Source organism: Bubalus bubalis, chromosome 3 (assembly GCF_019923935.1).
Source record: "Bubalus bubalis isolate 160015118507 breed Murrah chromosome 3, NDDB_SH_1, whole genome shotgun sequence".
Classification (NCBI taxonomy): domain Eukaryota; kingdom Metazoa; phylum Chordata; class Mammalia; order Artiodactyla; family Bovidae; genus Bubalus; species Bubalus bubalis.
In genome coordinates this window covers 9,204,244-9,225,626 of record NC_059159.1, presented here as the reverse complement: position 1 = coordinate 9,225,626, position 21,383 = coordinate 9,204,244, and the positions used below count along the sequence as shown (strand labels likewise).

The window sequence follows — 21,383 nt, the reverse complement described above, 5'->3', positions numbered from 1 at the left end:
CTCACAGGCAGAACTGTGAATGCTTTAAACACTAACTGAAGAACAGAAACCACAAATAAGCCAATCACAGAATTTAAATTATTTGGTTAAAACATGGATATTACCATCTCGGTTATGAAATATATTAGTTTTCTGACTAAAAATAGCATGGAATCAGCTCCCTTGATGCTTTACTCTAATAAAATACAACAGTAATGATTAATGACAAAACTACCTACCACCTATGAATCATTTAAAATTACAAGCTGAATAATGAGCAAAACATTAAGTGAATTATTATCAATATCAAGGCAAGTGTTAATCACTCAGTCATGTTCAACTCTTTGCTACCCCATGGACTGTAGCCAGTCAGGCTCCTCTGTCCATGAAATTCTCCAGGTAAGAATACTGGAGTGGGTTGCCATTCCCTTCTCCAGGGGATCTTCCCAACCCAGGGATTGAACCCGGGTGTCCCGTACTGCAGGCAGATTCTTTATCCACTCAGCCACCTGGTTAAAGGTACCATCAGGGAAGTTAGCCCTAATCACTATTGTCGGCAAAAACTAACTATAATATTACCTGTAACTACACAAAAAACAATAATCCATGTTGGGAGAAACAGTTTTACAAATCGAAGGAACAAAATTAGGAAAATTAACATAGAAGACAAAAATTAAGGAAGTTTTGGGAAGCTCAAATAATTCAGGTGTTATTAATAGTCAATCAGCTGCAAAGATATAGTGATTTATTGTCGGCAATTAAATAACAAAATCACCTGATCAAAAGGCAGGCACACAGTTAGGACTCCATTCTGCCAATGCACAGGGCACTGGTTTGATCCCTGGTCGAGGAACTAAGATCCCACATGCCCCACAGTGTGAACAAAAAGGGTAAAAAGGAGAGACAAAAAAAAGGCAGATACACAGCATTTCTCTAGATTACTGTGTTCCAGCTCCAGACTGGGTTTGAACTAGATCCAAACACTCCAGTGTAAATCCTACACTGCATTTCATAAATTAGTATCAGTTAGTATCCTTAGGCTCATCAGAAAACTAACTAGTATTAATATAATAAGAATGGGACAAAATGATTGTCCTGTAGCACTTACTTTTACAAAACCGGACACACACACGCAAAAACCTATGCAATCGAGAAACCATATTTTGCGAGACAGAGATCAATATCTTTAAGTGGTGATGATCAGCAATTAAAAAGAACTTAAAACCCAAACTCTGAGGTTAGTGAACATTCTGTAAAATCAGTGAAGGTCAAGGGTGATGCTGCAGAATCTGTAAAAGACTTGCTCTGTAGCAGAAACCTCATCAGACATTCATCGGGTTTGCAGTTTGTTTGGAGGGGGAATCCCAGTTGATCTGCAGCAACAACAGGCAAGTGTGTTCAAGCCGTGAGCTGAGCCACAGCCTAGCAGGTGCTGTCATTGCTGCTTCCATCTCTGATCCCGGTGGCCCGGGTACCACAAGCCCCGACAGGAAGGGCCAGGGGCTGTATGTGTGAAAATGAATGGAGAGGACCCAAAGGAAGCAGCACCTTGTCACTGTTATGAACGGAACCGAGGGAGGTGTGACTGATCCTTCTGTAGCACAAAGAACAGCTGGTCCCCCAGACTGGGACAGGGACAGGCTCAGATCACCTGTGGTCCCTGAGAGGGATGGACTCTGCTCTCACTGCAGAATAGTGCTCAGTTCAGGACAGATGGGAATATCATAGGTGATGTGGGGCAAGGATAATGCCTCAACGCAGCTACACTGTGTCGTGGCAGAATACGAGACTAATGTCATCAATGAAAAATTACGGAGTAACCCCATCATCCCCAGTGACACAGTAAGTGTGCACAGTCTCTGCACAGGGCTCAGCTGTTGTTGTTCAATCGCTAAGTTGTGTCCAACTCTTTGTGACCCGTGGACTGTAGCCCACCAGGCTCCTCTGTCTATGGGATTTCCCAGGCAAGAATACTAGAGTGGGTTGCCACTTCCTTTTCCAGTAGGGCTCAGTGAAAGTGAAGTCACTCAGTCATGTCTGACTCTTTGCGACCCCATGGACTGTAGCCCACCAGGCTCCTCCATCCATGGACTTTTCTAGGCAAGAGTACTGGAGTGGGTTGCCATTTCCTTCTCCAGGGGATCTTTCCAACCCAGGGATCGAACCTGGGTCTCCCGCATTGTGGGCAGACGCTTCACTGTCTGAGCCACTACATGCAAGTAATTCCTCTAACTTTTTATCCGTCTCTGTCAAAGTGGTTGAAATAAAATCCACAGCTGCTTCCACACTATCGTGACAAATATAGACATCACACACGCGCATAAGGCCCGGAGGACGGAGAACAAACAAGAACCCGGAAACAGTCACCATGGTGGATGGGGCACGTTCTCTTTCTTCTACGTTTGGTGAGACTGTGTGCCATTTGTTAAAAAAAAAAAAAAAATATATATATATATATATATAATCTATAAATATTTTTCTTATACAATAACTTTGGCTCTTCCAACCAAACAGGAATGCCTTTATCCAGGGTGAATCTCATATTCTTTGTCTACTAAAAACCATTAAGAGGAGATTCTGAGGGTAACATATTCAAGAGGAAAAAAAAAAAAAATCACAAATGCACGTGATGTTGTCCCTGTCTCTGTGGGGTGTCATGGATGTCATACATTACAAGTGGCAGTGGGTGGGTATGTATTTCACATCTGAGACCCCCACCACCTCCCCACAACGTGTGCCCTCAGCAAGCTACTTAACTGCCCGTTTCCTCTGTAATAAGAGGCCCGGACGGCCGTCAGGACCACATGAGATGAGCATAAGATGCGGTCGCCCGGCAGTGCCAGGCCATGCTTGTCGCCAGGACCCGGGCACCAGGCACATGTCAGCAGGAGCTTTTTCAGAGACAGTGAGCAGGGGGTGAGGGAGCTCTGACTGTGACCCGAGGAGAAGTCATGGGAACGAGGACTTCCAGAAGAAAGACTTGGGTGGGTGTGACGTGATAGCTGTGTTTCTTAATAATACTTTAGTTTTGGCTATGCTGGGTCTTCGTTGCTGTGCGGGCTTTTCTCCAGTTGCGGCGAGAAGGGGCTACTCTCGTCACTGTGGTGGCTCCTTATGTTGCAGAAATGGGTTCTGGGGCGTAGCCTCGATAGTTGTGGCCCGTGGGCTTAGCTGCTACGTGGCATGTGGGACCTTCCCAGATCAGGGATCTATCTGAGATCGATCTTGTCTCCTACACTGGCAGGTGGATTATTTACCACCGAGCCACTAGGAAAGCCCAGAACCCTACCATCTTAGACAGAATCTCTCCTCTCGACCTTGGCTCATTGCCCTTCTCCCACAGTTGTACCTGCTGCCCCATCTCTGGCTGAGACCCAGGCTTCTGCATCCAACCTCTGCTGTCCCCTCCAAGGACATGTGCCTCCCGTGTGTGCCCTGAGAAGGCAGTGCACCTTGCCATGACCTGCCCACCTGCCTGAGCTCTGAACCCTCCCTGCTCCTGCATCCAGATGCTTTCCCAGGCTGGCTGCTGTATCCATCTACACCCCTGGCCACTATTCCTTCCCCTCTCATGCCAAACACGGCTGAGCTCAGCTCTTCTCCTCCAGCTGTGCTTCCCACCAATCCACTCTTCATCTTACAGGTGACACGATTCTGTAATTAAGTCTGATGGTTCAATCGGCTTCATCTTCTCAGTGGCTTCCCCAGATCTCTGGATACACCCCAATTCCTTCACAGGGCCTAAAAGAACGTGCCTGCTCTTGCCGTGGTCTCCTTTCTCTGCAAGGCCTTCCTACCACCCCCCACCACGCACCCCCAGCACCAACTATGGTGAAGTTCTTTCTGTTCCTCAGAGATGCTTCCTTCCCTCTTGCCTCCAGGTCTTCTGTGCTAGCGCCTCTATCTGAGCCATTCCTCTGCCAGTTCTCTAGTTACAAAGGCCAGCGGGACTGAAATCGCTCTCTCTCCCATGGTCTGTGTTGCACGTATATTTTCTCAGTCACACTCACGCTCCCTGAGGGCAGGCTCTGGTCTGTAACAGCTTCTAGCCTCTTTTACTGCAGTATCTAGGAGAGTGCCTTGCGCTGGGCAGGGACTCAACACACAGATTTTCATCTAATTTTAGCATTTTTCTTTCCACTGAAATCAGAACATGAATGGTACTGTATAATGCCATATAAAACCATTTCAACCAAAAATGGTTTTATTTCATGGTCAACCACATCAGAAACACCTGCGGAGCTTCAAAACCAGCCAGTGGGCGGGCTTCCCATCCGGACCAATGACTCCTGCATCTGAGGTGTCTCTGAGACTGGTACCTCCCAGCTCCATAAACTCCCAGGGAATTCTAACGAAAGCCCTCTGGGGTTGAGAACCACTGGTTTCTCTCATAAATAAACAAAGACTTTGTAATAAGTAAACACAGGCTAACACAATGGCCTCCAATCTTTCTAAAGAGGGTATATTTTTTTTTCTCTCCTTTCTCTTGAAAGTGGGTACTATTTTCCCCCCTTGGACTGAAAGCTATCAGAAAATCCTACTTTATTTTTTTCTCTTTTCTTTCTCTTGGATTGAAAGCTATCGGAAAATCCTACTTTATTTTTTCTCTATAATATTATCTCTTTGGATAATATTCAAATACAATCCTGTAAGGTGACGGGCATGGAAATCAGTTTAATGTCATTTGCTACAAAAACGCTAGTTGAGTGTGTGTGCAAACGTAACCAGGGTTTTTCTTTAACCTCTGAAGGCAAATGCAGCCCCGTACCTGGGCCGAGCAGTGGCGATCGGCTGAGCTGGGCGCTGGCCTGGTGTGCCGGGGGCGCCTCGGCCGTGCTCGCGCTGTCACTCGTGGCGGTGGCGGTGGCGCCGGCCGAGGCGCTGCTCTGGATGCCCGGGTTGTTTCTGTCCCACATGTTTACAGTTTTATTGTTGTAGTTGCTCGGGTCGCCCCAAGCTGAGGTACCGTCATCGATTTCCATTTTGCGTCGGATGGAGGGCGGGGAAGGCTCCTCCCAGCCCGTGGCCTCGCTGGTGTCCTTCGGCTTGACGGGGACCGGCCCCCCGATCCACCCTGTTCCTGTCTGTTTCACGGAAGCGGCTCCTCCCCAGTTACTCGAGCTGCTGTCTGGGGGTTTGCTCGCCCAGTTCTGTTGGGGGCCGGGCTTCAGAGACTCTCCCCAGCTTGTCCCTGGATTCACCTTCGCGTTTGTGCCATTGCCCCAGCCACCGGTCCCCGACCTCGGAGCCTCGTTCCAACCAGACCCTGCCCGACTACTGTCAGCATCCCAGCCGGAGGCATTCTTCTTCCCCTCCCCCAGGTGTCCGAGGACCGAGGACGAATCCGCCCAGTCTCCCCCTCCTGCGCTCCAGGCTGGGTTCGGCTTGTGTCCATCTCCCCAGTTCTGAGATCTGGGTTTCTGAGGCTCAGCCCAGGTGGGGGACTTGTCCTCCTGATTTACGGTCCCGCTCCAAGCGTGGCCACTCTTGGCAGCAGCAGCATTATTAACAGCAGTAGAGCTTATCGCCTCCCCCCAAACCCCGGGGCCATTTGGCGCTTTGTGGCTGCTGTCTCCCCAGCCGGCGTGCGCTGGCGCAGCAGCAGGCGGTGAGCTGACCCACCCCGATACTGAAGAGGTATTTGTACTGTTCACGCTGGACCCATCGTTCTTCCCCCCTGAGTGTGAAGGCTGAGTAGCTGCACACCCCCAGGCCTCTGTCCCATTGTCGTTCTTGCGCTCAGACCTGGGGGACTCTTCAAATTCCCAGGCAGTGTTTTGCTTCACTGGAGTCTGTCCCCAACCAGTGTTGGACAGAACTCTTGGGTCCAGGTCGCTCCTTGGCAACTGGAGGTGCCCTTGCTCGAGAACCCCTTTGTCTCGCCGTCGGCCTTCTCCATCCCTCCCAGTGCTCCCTTCGTGGTGGCTGCCAGAACCGTCGCTGCTGCCTTCACTGGCCGACGTTCCAGAGGACGCAGCTTTGGCCCAAGAGTTCACATGCTCGCTGCCAGGCTGCGCAGCAGGATTCTGGCCGCCAGCGCTAGGACTGTCCCACCCTGTTGATCCTTTCCCGTTGATGTCGCTACTGGAATGCTGGTTGGGGGCCTTCCCCCAGTCTCCGTTCACCCCGTTGGAGGTGCTCCGGCTGGGGTGGCCCCAAGCTCCCGAGTGGAGGTTGCCCACACCGCTGCTGCCCCCACCCCGCCCCCAGGCGAGGATGCCAGGACCAGCGGGAGGTCCTGAGTCCCACGCGTTGTTCCCTCCATTCCCCTCCTTCTGCACAGCACTGCTGGAGCCGTTCTGCTTAGCACTTAATGCTGAGTTCACAGTGTCGCCATTCCCCTGACTGAACCCGGAACCGCTGTTTCCTGTGGCCGGGTTACCTGGGGACAGTCCCCACACAGAACTGCCGATTCCTTCGCCGCCACCCCCGCCGACTTGAGAAACTGACGATCCGTTAGCACCAGGAAGGCCTTGCAGGTGGGGCGGGATGATGGCCCCCATGCCAACAGCCATGCCCCAGTTCGGCAGTCCGTTCGTCTGCACTGCGTTGAGAGGGCTGGGAGAAGGGCTCAGGGGGTTAGTGTTGTTTGGCCCGTCAGTGTTAAGGTTCTGAGGTTGTGCGCTGAAAGACACATTCTGGGAAGTGGACGTCTGTGGTCCTGTGCTCTCTTGCGGCAGCAAGTTTCCCCACGCACCTAAAGTGCCCGCGGGGTTCCCATTCTGGGTGCCCATGTTCTGACCTATGGCACTGACCGGACTGCAAATACTGGAAGGGTTGCCTGTCCCCACAGTTCCTTCGTGTCCGAGTACAGGCCAGGCAGCTGGGTTGGCGTTAGGATTAAGGTTAAGATTAATGCCAGCGTTGGAGTTGGAGGCACCCCAGCAGTTCTGACTCCTCCCATCTCCGATCATGTTGTCCATTTTCCCATCCCCGCCGCCGAGGGAGCAGTGAGCCAGGCCCGGGCCGGCGCTGGCGGCTACGCCCCACACTCTGGCGGCAGCTCCGTTACTGCTCGCTCCCCCCGCCCCAAGGGCACTCTGAGCAGGCGGGTTTGGGACCAGTGTGCCGTTGGAGCCATTACTGCCGCTCGCCTTCTTGGCCGGTGCAGTGGAGCTGCCCTGGGCGCTCCCCGTAGCCATGCTACTGTTCTCTGAGCCACAGCTGGAGGCAGAGTCAGTGTCTGTGGTACATTCTGAGGCGGATTCCGTCTCTGCTCCCGTGATGGAAGGCCAGGCCCCCGCGTCCGTCCTGTCGCTCAGCGTCTTCTCCCAGCTGCAGCTGGCCTCGCTCCGGTAAGTGGGCTGCTGCCCCCAGTGGGAACTCTCATAATGCTCCGCTGGGCCACTGTGACCGAGATCTGAAAAAGACCAAACACGTTCAAAGTTAGCTTCTCCTCCCACTTGTCAATCGACTGCTCAAATTAGTCTTGGGGGCACACTCTTTCTTCTGAGTTTTCAATTCTGAATGACCGATACTAAAAATGACTTCAAGAAAAAAAGTTATTTATCTTCTAAGTGCGTGCTAAGTGGCTTAGATCATGTCGGACTCTTTGTGACCCCATGGACCATTCCATAACCCACCAGACTCCTCTGTCCATGGGATTCTTCAGGCAAGAATACTGGAGTGGATTGCCATGCCCTCCTCCAGGGGATCTTCCTGACCCAGGGATGGAACCCAAGTCTCTCATGTCTTCTAAGTAGCTCCCACTCAAAAAAGAGTTAATGCGTCCAAAATTACATTAATTCACATAACAGAACCAAGTATTTTGGGGGTTGGGGATGGAGAGACAGAAAGAAGAAGCTTTAGAAAATGATATCTCATGTTATCAAGGGAATAATGGTTAGAATCACTTAATTACATTTCTACTACTTTATCTGTTATTACCAGTGATTATGGTTTACCCCAGTTTCCTGAGCATTAATAAAAAAATATTCACAGCCCTACATCTGGTATCTTCTTAGATCTCTAGGTATTCCTTCTACTTCTAATTTAGTCTTTTCTTTGGAGATTCCCCAGAAGAACTTTATATGATATTTTCTATAGTGTTTATATAATTTCACTCTTAGGAGTCTAAAAAATAATCTAGTATTTGGTATCTGAATTTTATCTCCTGTAATTTCCAAATTTTTTTTGAGTATTCTTAACATTGCAATCAAACTTATATACCAAATTTTCCTACAGGTTTTATTTGAAGTATGAAGTGAAGTGAAAGTCACTCAGCCGTGTCCAACTCTTTGTGACCCCATGGTCTATACAGTCCATGGAATTCTCCAGGCCAGAATACTGGAGTGGGTAGCCTTGCCCTTCTCCAGGGCATCTTCCCAACCCAGGGATCAAACCCAGGTCTCCCACACTGCAGGCAGATTCTTTATCAGCTGAGCCACAAGGGAAGCCCATTTGAAGTATGCATCACTCAAAAATAAAGTAATGTAAAAAATTTAATGTATTTACATAAAACCTCAATTAAAATCCTTGACAGAGTTTCTTTAAATAGTAAGATACACAGATAATTGCAATTAAATATTTCTTCTCTTTTAGAACTTTTCCATTATGTTCTTTGCAAATTAATTTCAACAAGAAAAAAATCTTACTCATCATGCACAGTAAAACTGGGTGTCCCCTCAAATGTCTTTTATTATTTGATAGAACTAAAAGAAGAAAAGAGGAAGTATGCAATCATCACTATCACTAGAAAGAATACACTAAAGCTCATTTCGGCCTTAAAAAAACTCCCACACCAGTGATTTCTGTTGCCTGAGTTAAATGGAATGTAATGAATTTAGAATGATGGTCTAGGTGATTCTAAAGCAGGCAAGTAATTCCAGGTGAAAACCACAAAGGGATAATGAAGGAGGGCAACAGAAAACTTCAAGTATCTAAATTACCATAAACAATAAAGTTTTTTATTGCCAAATATTAGGGGCTGGCTCTACAACTCTGGTTTATGACTACTTCTGTTGGTTTTGCCAATACTATAAAAACTAGCTTGTTTAGTTGCTAAGTCCTGTCTGACTCTTTTGCGACCCCATGGACTGTAGCTCGCCAGGCTCCTCTGTCTATGGAATTCTCCAGGCAAAAATACTGGAGTGGGTTGCCATTCCCTTCTCCAGGGCGTTGTTCAATCTCAACCCAGGGATCGGACCCATGTCACCTGCACTGGCAGGTGGGTTCTTTACCAATGAGCCACCAGGGAAGCCCCCAAATTAGTTTGTGTTGTGTTGTGCTGAGTTGTTCAGCTGTGTCCGACTCTTGTGACCCCATGGACTATAACTCACCAGGCTTCTCTGTCCATGGGGATTCTCCAGGCAAGAATACTTGAATGGGTTGCCACACCCTCCATCAGGGGATCTTTCCAACCCCAGGGATTGAACCCAGGTATCTGGCATTGCAGGTGGATTCTTTATCATCTGAGTCCAAGATGAGCCCAAGGGAAGCCCAAGAATACTGGAGTAAGTAGCCTATCCCTTCTCCAGGGGATCTTCTCGACTCAGGAATTGAACTGGGGTCTCCTGCATTGCAGGCAGATTCTTTACCAGCAGAGTTACCTGGGAAGCCCCATGGAGAACAGTATGGATGTTCCCTAAAAAACTAAAACTAGAGTTACCATATGATCTAGCAATCCACTTCTGGGTATATATCTGGAGAAAACAATAATTCAAAAAGATACATGCATCCTAATGTTCATGGCAGCACTATTTACAGTAACCAAGTCTTGGAAGCAACCTAAATGTCCACGGACAGAGGAACAGATGAAGAAGACATCATATATCACTTATATGTGAGATCTAAAAAACTGATACAAATGAACTTACTTACAGAACAGAAACTTAAGGTTACCAAAAGGGAAGGGGGGAGGGGTAAATTAGGAATTTGGAATTAACAGACATACACAACTATATATAAAATAGATGAACAACAAGGACCTACTGTATAGCACAGGGAACTAAGTTAAACTCTAACAGGAAACACTAACATGAGTAAGAGCAGTTCTGGGATGGTGGGGAGAAGGGAGAAGATGGACCAAGATCCAGATATGGCGAGTCTGGGGTGCTTGCAAGACCTCCAAGCGGATCTGCCCACAGTCCTGGGGGAAGCAAGCTGGAAGCTCAGACGTCAATGCGCGGTTCATCAGCCCCCGCTGTGTGGACTCATGCATCCTTGCAGGTGCTTCATCCAGACCCTTAAAAGGCCATCACTGCCACTCTTCCGCCTCTTCACTCCTCTCCATCATCCACTTCAGTCGCCCCATCAAGTGGGGACTACGTTCGACAAGCACTGGGGAATCTACGGGTTGTCATCCACTCAACAGGACCTTTTTCTCAAAGGCAAGAATGTGTCTGCAAGTGGTGCATGCCAAGAGAGCAGTGTTCCTAACTCAGAGAGGAGCTAAACGTTCTGGAACTTGGTACAGCCAGCCAGAAGGGAGTTGAGAGAGAGAGAGGGAAGGAGGGAAGGAGGGAAGGAGGTGAAAGCATGAGATGAAATATCCTCCAGGAAATTCCCTGGCGGTCTAGTGGTTAGGACTTGGCGCTTTCATTGCCACCACTCTGGGTTTAATCCCTGGCTGAGGAACTAAGATCCGAAAGCTGCTCAGCAAGGCCAAAATAAATAAATAAATACGATCCCCCACACCAGCCTTAAGGATGTTTTACTGAATGGGCATGCACACCTGTGCTTTGGCACAGAGGGGTAAAGAAAGGACAAGGTGTCACTGCTGCTGAAGGAGCCTAAAGGAAAGGCTCAACTCTCACCAATGCGCGGCACAGCTCGAGTCCACTTTCAGGTGAGGACTTCTGTCCTAAGCTTGCAAAGAGGGCCAACTCTTACATATGGAGCTATTTGGAGGGGCTTAAAATGAGGCTAACAAGTGAATTTGCTATATACATTTAGCTAAGTGTTATTACTATGTAAGCCACTAAAACACATTTTTTCCATGTAAAATATTTTTAGTTGTAATGAAAACAGTGGATAAGGAGAAAAAAGAGAGACAAACATTACAATGTCTTTCATTGTAATTAAACTTTGAGAATACCAAAATGATATAAGGATTTTTTTCCAAGAAAATAGCACTTTTGAGGGTGCTGACAGGATCAAAATGAACATTAAATATGACAATAAAATGAACACAAAACCAAAAAGTTAAGGATAAATGGTAACTATGCCATATTTCTACTAGTTGATTTCCGGTCCTACTCCCTAGTGTCTCCAGTTCTGGTATTCTTAGCGTCCCAGGAGCTTCTTTACAAAGTCCTTCCTCTCTTCTGATCGTTTAGGGCCCTGTAACAGAGGCCGTTCCTATGTAACTCTAGTCACAGTGTCCTCAGATGACAGTTCCCTGATGACAGTTCACACTGTGCTGAACACGCATGTTCAACAGTCCTGCCGACGAGCTTACAAACACCGCACAGATGAACAAAAACGTTCTGTACCAAGACAGGTGTGATGCACAAAGGTGCCACTCTTGGCTTCAGTTTTGTTTTCTCATTTTTTTTCCTTCTCAAAAAGTTTTGAAATGGGAATCAACTGTGTCATGTATACTTTAATATTAAAAAAAAAAAAATAGTCTGGGGACTTCCCAGGCATCTGTTAGTTAAGACTCCACACTCCCAATGCATGGGACATGACTTCCATCCTTGGTCAGGGAACTACGATCCCACATTCCATGTAGTCCAAAAAAAAAGTCTGAACACAAAAATGCATTTAAAAGCTGGAAAGGACTTGAAAACTGGAAAGCAGAAAGTTATGGTTTTAATGCAATATTTATGGTTTTCAAGTATAGACTTCAGTTGATTTGAAAATACAACTTACCACAGTCCTAAGTGCAGTGGTAAAGGCCAAACAACAGAAAACAAACAGCAGAAGCTACACCTCCAACACACGAATGAATTAACCTAAATCCACTTTGGAAAAGCTAGGCTTTCCCCACTCCTCACCATCTTTCCCCACTCAGACTCCTTTAAAACCTTCTGGGGGCTCTGAGGAGCAGTTTGACTAGTTCTGTTCTGGGGAATCCCTGAAGTCTCTCCTCTCCTGCCCCTCTTCATCATTAACACCATCATCATAATTACATCAGCAGCATTATCACCTCTACCATCACCACCATCACCACCACCACCACATATTAGGACCTTAGAATTGATTCCCTAAATTAAAATATTTTATGTTTTTAAAACTGTTATTCTCTTTATCTTTAAAGCATACCATTATTCTTGGTAGAATTTATGACCTTGAAAATATTTGAGTAACATGGTTTTCATAAGCCAAAATCTCTTGACTGTGTTATCAATTTAAAAAATCCATCTGTTAGTTATAGTCTAAAAGACTATATGAAAGAAACTGAAATAACTGACTTCTGTGAGTAGGCATTTTGAAATGAATGAAAGCTCTGAAATAAACCAAGGCTGAATTCTCTTGTAGGTTATTTTACATTCTTCAGCATAAGCCCAGGAGCTTTAAAAGGCTAAAATATATGCATTTGTTGGGCGGCAAGTTTGAGAAAGTTTATAAATAAGAGTGTTCATATCCCTAAAGGGGGTAAAGAATCTGCCTGCCAATGCAGGAGACCCAAAAGACACAGGTTCAATCCCTGGGTCGGGAAGATCCTCTGGAGTAGGAAATGGCAATCCACTCCGATATACTTGCCTGGGAAATCCCATGGACAGAGGAGTCTGGTGGGCTACAGTCCATGGGGGCGAAAAGAGTTGGACAAGACTAAGAATGCATGCATACATGCATGCATATCCCTAAGACATCACATATTTCATAGCATTTTGAAGTTCCAAGTATTTCCACACACATTAGGTTAACTGAACAAGTTACCTCTGTTTTACAGATGGGGAAACAGACTCAGACCAAACTTGCAAAGGTGTTATAACCAATGGCCAGTAAAGATTGAATGGAAACTTGTATCTTCAGAATAAAATTCTGGTGCACCTTCCATTACAACATTCTATCATTAAACTAGTTCCACTAAATAAAAGCCTTAAAAAAGAAAAAAGTAATGAAGTTATGTGTCATGTTAAATTCTCTTTTTTAACTGCTGTCTGAATAGTTCACACATTCTAAAAATAGGTATCTATAAAAATCTAAGTAACAAACTGTCTTAAGTGATTAAAAGGATTACACAATAGCATAAAGAGAAAAACTTTGTTCTTTTGCTTTTAAATTCCAAAATGTTGCCACAGAAAGATAAAATTTTCAAGAAAAAGTATTTAACAAAGAGCTTTTAAAGCTCCAGTAAGAGAAACTGTAATTAGGTATCAGGTTAATCAGGTAGGGAAGTGTCAACAAGACTTACTCAGAAGTGTGCAGAATGCTTAATTTAGTGCTAACCCTGAAAATTGGTACGGAATTCATTCTTTCTCACCACATGCCTTTTAACGGAAATGGCAGAATAATAAACTACATCATAAAGTAATTCCAAATGCTTTCTGTAGTTGGAAACACAAGCGTGCTATGTGCACTGGTAACACATATTCGGACACTGGGTTTTTCAAGGGGTGGGATCCAGGTAACACTGTTTTCAGCCTTGGAGAACCAAAGCCGCCTCCCTCCACTGCCTTGATGGGGGCTTAAAAATCTCATGGAGAAAGTGTTCTTAGCTCAGAACTCCAGCACTGGACAGACTCGGAGACATCTCATCCGTCCACTTCTATCCTTGCAAGGGATTATGAAATGCAGAACGGAGTGAAAGGCTTACTGAAAACAATAATCAAAGTGTCCACAGAAAAAGCTTGATGGCCCTGCTTTTCTTCAAAACGGCAGAATGAGGCTGCTTCCCCGGGGTCCAGACCCTGAGAGAAGCCCCCGCAGGGGAGGAAACCTCCCCACCCCGTAGGAGCGGCCGCTGGGGGCTAGGTGGCCGCTCTCTTCGGCTACTCCGCGGGCCGCGGGGGCACAAGTACCTGCGAGAGGGGCCGCCCACCCCTTGGGAGCCGCTACCTCGCGCGCCAGCCGCCCGGGCGCCCGCATCTAGGGCGGCGCGGGCTCCCCGCTCCGCCCGGACACCCGCTGTTGCCGCCGGGAGGCTCCGCCGGCTGTGCCCGGCGACCTGCAGGCGCCCGCGGGCAGGACTGGCGGTGCCCTTCCCACCCCGGGAGGATTTGAAAGCTTTGATTATCTAATTGCAGCTGACATTAAACCGATCTTCCTGCCTCTCAACATTCTTTCGATGGTCACACTGTTTTCACTGCAGGACCCAGTTGCGGCAGCACGAGAGCCACTTTCCTTTCCGTCTGTGTTTTTGAAAGTCAGCCAAAAGTGAAAGGGCGCGCTGCCTATTGGCTGCACGCACACAAACTCCTGCCCTTTCCATTCCTTTGTTTTCGGGTCCTCCTCTTTCCCGCTCTTCCCCCAGAACGTTTCTCTTCCCCCGGAACGTCTGGCATACCAACACTAGCTATAATTTTCTAAATGAGCCCCGTATGTGAATTGGCACATGTCCAGCTTAATTACTTTCCTGCTTCTATCTACAAAAGATCTAAGTAGCGAACACAACCCATAGTAATCAAAGCCTCTGTTTATAAATGTACAAAGCAGCCTCCAAAACAATAGATTGCCTTTAGCACGGCCAGAAAAAGTTTTTTAAAAAGATAAAAAAGCTCACAAGTGTTTCAAGATGGAGTTACACTGCAGATAGGCAAAAACACAGTCTGAATAGAAAATTCACATTTTCTCAGAAGTTTCATAGGGTGCATCAGCGCATTTGTACACTCCTCACACCTTATCAGGTAACATTTGTTGCTAATTGACTGGATGGGAGCTCCCCTCCAGACTCAATACAGGAACTTAGAATCTATTTCTGTTTGCATTATTTTATTAGAAGGCCAATGTTTTATTTCAGGACAAACCGTTGTTATTTAAAGAGAGCACCTGGATCCAGGGCTCCGCTTGGGCTGTCTGTCTCACAGGACCCCCTCCACCCACCTGTGAGGGGTGATTAAGTCTCTGGATGCCCCAGTGATGGGGGATGGGCTGAGCCCCGCCCCACTGTACTTGTGCTGCCTAACTGGGTCTCCACCCTCCGGAGCCGCCCCGGTCCAGGAGGCCTCCTGGGGTGTCAGACCAGACCAGAATTTCTCTAACGGAAATGCTCCCAGGCCCTCTTCCTCACAAGGCTCTTTGCAGGCCTCCCCTCAGTTCCTTTCCAGTCCACACAGATGTTTCAAGGCCTCCTTTTCCCTGGCTACTCTGGGCATGCCTGTTTGAGAGCCATGTTTCCACAAGGGATGTGACCCCAGGAGTTAATCTAAATGTGGAGTCAGTGCATCAACAATTAACAGGAACTGTCCACCTGAAAATGTCTTTTTATGAATTGGAAGCCCAATATAAAGAATCTGTGCTTAAACTTACTTAAGCTTGTTGAAGGGCTTCCCTTCAGCATTAGCATTATTGAACGTTATAAGTCAAGTGGCCAGGAATTAGCTATGCGTGCTAGAATGGAAGGCTTGGCTCCCTTAGGACACGTGATAGTGCTGGCGTAAATAATGCTACAAAAACCACACCACCAGTGGCGTCTCTCCAACGGTGCCCTGGGCTGACATGGAGATGGCATGAAGCTAGCACAAAGAGGGGCCCGCAGAACCTGAGATCTGGTTAAAAAAGAAAATGGAGGGCAATTTATTCTTTTTATTTTTTTTAAAAAAGTTTTTTTTGGAAGTGGACCATTCTTAAAGTCTTTACTCAATTTATTACACCATTGCTTCTGTTTTACATTTTGGTTTTTGGGCCATGAGGCATGCAGGACCTTAGGTCCTCGAGCAGGGGTTGAACCCACACCCCCTGCACCAGAAGGTGAAGTCCTAACCACCAGAAACCAGGGACGTCCCTGGAGGGAGCTTTAGACTGCTGCCCTCTGGTGACCTGCGAGCCAGTGAAAGCTCAGCCTGTTCTCAAACACAGGTGGTTTTTTATCACCCTCACCCACGTTGGTCATGGGAAGTCAATAATGCCGCTGGCGACTTGTACCGGCTACAGAGGCAACAGTCTATTTGGGTGTGTTTCCATCACCTCTGTAGATCATGCCACAGAGGGCAAAGAATAACTTCTGACCATTAGGCTGGTAGTCAGTATATATTATCATATACTCATATTCTTGGGGAAAAACACAGAAAGTTAATGTGCTGGGCTGAAATAACTCCTAACTTTGCTTTTCTTATCATTAGAAATGGTCTGCTGTTAAATTCTTAAGGATTAGTCACTACCTTACCCCCTGCTTGGGTAATTCAATCTCAGTTCTGTTGTGACACCCCACTCCAGTACTCTTGCCTGGAGAATCCCATGGAGGGAGGAGCCTGGTGGGCTACAGTCCATGGGGTCGCAAAGAGTCGGACACGACTGAGCGACTCCACTTTCTGTTGATCCAGCACTCATTCTTTTACATTTAGTCTTAGAGGAATGCAATCATGAATCAAACCATGTTAGTCATTTTAATGTGGACAGGCTACGGGAGTGAAGACCCTAAGACAAATGCAAATAAACACATGAAAATCTATGTATTACTTTAAAGAAGTTATAAGAGCTTTTACTTCAAGCAGTATCTAGAAAAGTTTCAATGTGGTAAGAAAATGTGGAACCCACTAACAGAATTTCAATTGGATATGAATGAATTCATTAAGTAACTTGCACCACAAGAAAGAAAAGGTTATGAAGATTTTGTGAGTTGTTTTTGAGTTGCGGCTCTGTAATAGTGTTTCAAAGGTACAAAGAGATTTGCAGCATGTTTCAAAAGTCTCACAAGTTCCACATTCACAGCTAGTATCTGAATTTACTCAGCACTTACTACATGCAGGCCCTGTGCTGAGTATGAAGCAAACACCTCAGTTTTTCAATATAAGCTTCTTAAATCAAAACACTAAGCTATACAAGTCTGACTATGCAATCTGTTAAGATGGGTCAGAAGACCATATTTCAGCGTGGAGAGTAACCGTAGACTTGACTATTAAACTGGTGGCAGTGAGACAGATGGGATTCTAGTCAATGAATACATTTGATCATTGCTTCTCTTACTAGCTTTTTGCTGACAATCATTGACCTACATCCTCTCTATTAGGAATTTAGCAGATGAAAGTCAAGACTATTTGAAGAGACATGGAGAAGTTGTCTAAAAATATTTTTTCCAAATAAAACCACAAAGTCGTGGTTTTGAGAAATGGTGCTGCAAATACTTCAAAGTCACGTGGGAATTATTCTCCATATTAAAAGGCAGCACATGAAGGAAAAAAAAAATTGTGACATGTTTCTTTTAAATTCTAATCGAATACAAGAAGCCTCTTTGCCTCTAATTACAGACCTGAATTTCACTACCATGCTAGAACCAGTGCCAATTGTTGAATTACTTGAAACAGAAAGATTTAAGAAAATAATGGAGAATCATGGCAGTTGAACACGTGGACTTTGCTCTCTTCCAAAAATTTCCCTTAAGCTCCAGTAAAGAAAATTTTTTTACAGTGCTAATCCATGAGATCAAGCGGAGGGGAACAGGAGAGAGGAGAGGAGAGGAGAGATGCTGACATTCTGAGGCGACCCCATGGACTATACTGAACACGGAATTCTCCAGGCCAGGATACTGGAGAGGGTAGCCTTTCCCTTCTCCAGGGAAAGCAAATGAGCAAGTGGCCAGTTCTCCTGTGAGCCCAGAGAGAGCTGGCGTTGAACTGCAGGCCAGGACACCAACGAGCAGTGGGCAGCACAGAGCCCGGGACCCCTCGGGGGTGGAGCAGGCAGCCCTGCCTCGGGGTGCTCAAATACGTCAGTTAGAAACAGCTACTCCCCATAAAATGCTATTACCTCCCTGCACAGAAAGCATGTGTGCATTACGAGATGTCCTGATTACCTGGAAGAAAAGGGTTTCACTATCAGTTTTCACTGCAGGGCTCTAAAGCACCTGCCGTGATGGATGTATACAGACTGAACGAAGACCTTTAGTTTCTGGTGAGCAACAGGCTTAGCTGAAGTAGCTAAAGTGAAAGAAAGTGAAAGCCGCTCAGTCGTGCCTGACTCTTTGCGACCCCATGGACTATACAGAACGAGGAATTCTCCAGGCCAGGATACTGGAGAGGGTAGCCTTTCCCTTCTCCAGGGGATCTTCCCAACCCAGACATCGAACCCAGGTCTCCTGAATTGCAGGCGGATTCTTTACCAGCTGAGCCACAAGGGAAGTACCTAATGCCATCTGCAAATACATGAGAAACAAAATAAGTAAGTAGGAGAAATAGAAGTAAACCTTAAAATCGAATTGAAGCGAATGTATCCATCATCAAGCTGGCTTTGCTAAGTGTACAGTAAACATGTCCATGTTTATTACTGAGCAGCAAAGGCGAAAACAGCAAACCAGTTCTCAGGTAGAAAGAGCGCTCTGGTTCTGGGTGGTTTACCTGGCTGGGGCTTGCTGGGGTGCGGCTGTGCTCCGGCTCCAGGCAGTGGGGGCGGGCTCAGCCCTGCAGGCCCAGCACCCTGGGTGGGACTCACGCTGGTCAGGGCCCCCGCGGGCAGTGGCTGACCTCTCTTTAACAGCTGCTTCTGTTCTTGCTGGCGGAAGCGTGGAGGCACCTCGCGAGGCAGGTAACGGGCGGCAGCTGGCTGCTGGCCGCCGGCAGACGCACGTTTGCCATTGCTGCCGCTGGAGAGGGTGCTGGTGGAAGTACTGGTACTGGTGCCGGCAGGTTGGGGCTGGCTTGAACAGGTCTTGGTAGGTTCTGGCACTAGAAGGAACAGAAGGAAAAGACCCCGACTCCTTAGTATCATCACCGCCTTCAACCCAACCCAAACCAAAGAAAACAGAACACAAAACCGAGGAATGACAACGTAGATTTTTGGCAGTGAACCGCACCAAAGTCAGGAGTTCCAGGCTTCAGACCCACTTTTCCTATAAATGAACCTGGATCCTGGGCTGTAGCCTGTGGCCAGTTCCCTCACCCGAAAGGCAGGCCATCAGGCTGGTCAGAGCCGCAGGTCTCCAGCATGAGCGGGAGCCAGGTTCAAGGCCCAACTCCTGGGCCCCAACCAGGAATTCACTTGGTTGGAAGGGAGGAAAGGCTGCCAGTCTGCATTTCTGTTAAGTTCTCGGGAGAGGCTGGTGCCCTGGGCCCTTGGCCCACACTTTTGAGAACCACTGCTCTTGGTCAGTATTTCTCAAAATTAAGAGATCATCAGATGTCCATGAATTTTTATATAAATCTGTTTTAATTCTGAAGAAAATTATATATATATATGTAACATTATAAAATTATTATTACCCCTTGCAATCAGCCTGCATTTCTCATTGCCCCAGTGAGTTCCACCGTCCATCCTGTGACCCCATTGTACACAGTATCCAAGGGCCTCTGCCCATGATTTTCCTGTTGCCCTGCATGGCAAACCCTCAATTCTGGATGAAGCCACTGTCCACTCTCTCCACGCTGGCTTGGACTGCTGTGCAGTCTGAAATCACTGAGAACTCCTGGGCCCTAAGCTCAGGGCACCCTCAGTGCTTCCTGACCAGCCTACGACTTCCTGGGTCTGCCTGGCTCTACTATTGCTGTCGATGACTCACTGAACAACCTTCTGCTCTCGGGCGATAATGCCTTTATCTCCTGACCCCAGAAGATTAACTTGACCTTATTCTCCAGAGAAATAAAGGCCTACGGGCCGAAGCTGCAGGTGTCAGCTCCTACAGTACACACCACGCTGCCGTCCATCCCACACTTCTGTTACTCTCCCCCTAGGCTGGCACTCTACTTCCCCGACTGCAAGACCGGCACGTGTCTTACCATTGATAGCATGTCCCTTTCTGGGCGGCACATGAAATACTGGGGCATCTCACAGTCTGTGGTGTCAGGACATACAGATGACTCCCTCCACAGCTCTGGGTCCTGTCTCAGGGACTGAGTGTCTCCAAACCATGACACTCTCCAGAGCGGACAGAAAGGCCCAAAGCTGAAGACTGGGTCTTCCATTAATTCTTTGTTTTACAAATATTTATATTTTTTCTTCCAGGCAGACAGTAAAGAATCTGCCTGCAATGCAGGAGATCCAGATTAAATCCCTGGGTCGGGAAGATCCCCTGGGGTAGAGAATGGCAACTCTCTCCGGTATTCTTGTCTGGAAAATTCCATGGAAAAAGGAGCCTGGCAGGCCAAATCCATGGGGTCGCAAAGAATGGGACACAAATGAGCAACTAACACACACAGACACATTTTTTTCTTCCAGAGATTAGCAGATGGACATCGCTGAGTGCACAGGAGAAGAGAAATCCGGCCCCCATGTTCATGTGTGGAGTAGAGGAGAGAACATTTCCAGCCAGTAACCTGCCCAGGGATGTGGCCGCCCTGCCACCAGCTCCTCCTGGTCGGCACGTGAACAGGCCCACACCGGTGCTCTCCCCTGACAGTGGCGCTCCTGCTCGCCTCAACCCCACATTCCCCGACAGCCACCTCCGACGGGTCCCCTCTCCTCCTGCACACTTCCTGAAGTCCTGCTTCCTCACCTGCCCTGGGCCTCCCACCCAGCTCCTCTCCCTCTTTGATGCTGAAACCCTATGGCCCCCCGAGCTTTGTCTGCTTGCCCCTCGGTTGTGTATTGGCGGTGACCACTCTGACCCCCCTGAGCCTCTCTTCTTCGGCCTTCACGATGCTGGAAGTCCGTTCTCAGAGTTCCTCTGACCTCTGCAGCCACTCTTTCCTGCTCCCAGTGACAGGCTGCTTCCTCCTTCTCTGAAGTTCTGCTGCAAACTCTCATCCTGGGTCATCTATCTACTCCCGCTTCATTCATCAATCCTGTGGTGATGGTCTAAGCCCTGGAGGGCCACTGGATATCACCATGGATATGGACATCGATGTCTTAATGGGCACTTCAAAGACAGCATGTCCCAAACACTCATCAGCTTTCTCACCTCGGCAGTGTTTTAGGGGTTCTTCCTGACCCAGGGATCGAACCTGCATCTCTTGCTTTGCAGGCAGATTCTTAACCGTCTGAGCAACAAAATAATGCATAAAGCAGTTGATCATATCTCAAGATTCAACAAAACATAGTAATTCCTAGTCATTCTTTAAATATCAGATTAAATGTTACTTCCCTTGAGAACCTTCCCTGACTCAGCCAGGGAAATCCAGGTGCTTCCGGAACATTCACAGTTCCCTGTATTTGCCACAGCATTCGGCATGGTATATTGCTTAGATGAACATCCATTATATAAATATATATATATATATATTTTTTTTTCTTTTTTAAAGAAAGTGATAAAATCTATTATAGGGTGATTTTAAATGTAAAGGGGACCTTCAAATATATTTTCAAATATATTTTTTCCTGACATTGGCTTTTAGCTAATTAAGGTGGCAGCAGTACCTAAGTATTTACCCAAATGAGTGAAAAGCTTATGTCTGCACACAAAACCCTCTACAGGAATGTTTATAGCAGTTTTA

General features: G+C 47.1%; 1 protein-coding gene across 8 annotated transcripts in view; it reads right to left on the bottom strand.

Moving 5' to 3' along the window:
* TNRC6C (trinucleotide repeat containing adaptor 6C) overlaps positions 1-21,383 on the bottom strand; it is a 76,469-nt gene that overhangs the window by 34,863 nt on the left and 20,223 nt on the right. For all 8 annotated transcript variants that reach the window (XM_006064086.4, XM_025279588.3, XM_025279590.3 and 5 more), the window contains exons 3-4: positions 18,357-18,683; positions 4,748-7,339 (exon numbers count right to left, since the gene is read on the bottom strand). In XM_006064086.4, coding sequence (XP_006064148.4) covers positions 4,748-7,339; positions 18,357-18,683 — 2,919 coding nt within the window. The remainder of the gene's footprint in view (positions 1-4,747; positions 7,340-18,356; positions 18,684-21,383) is intronic.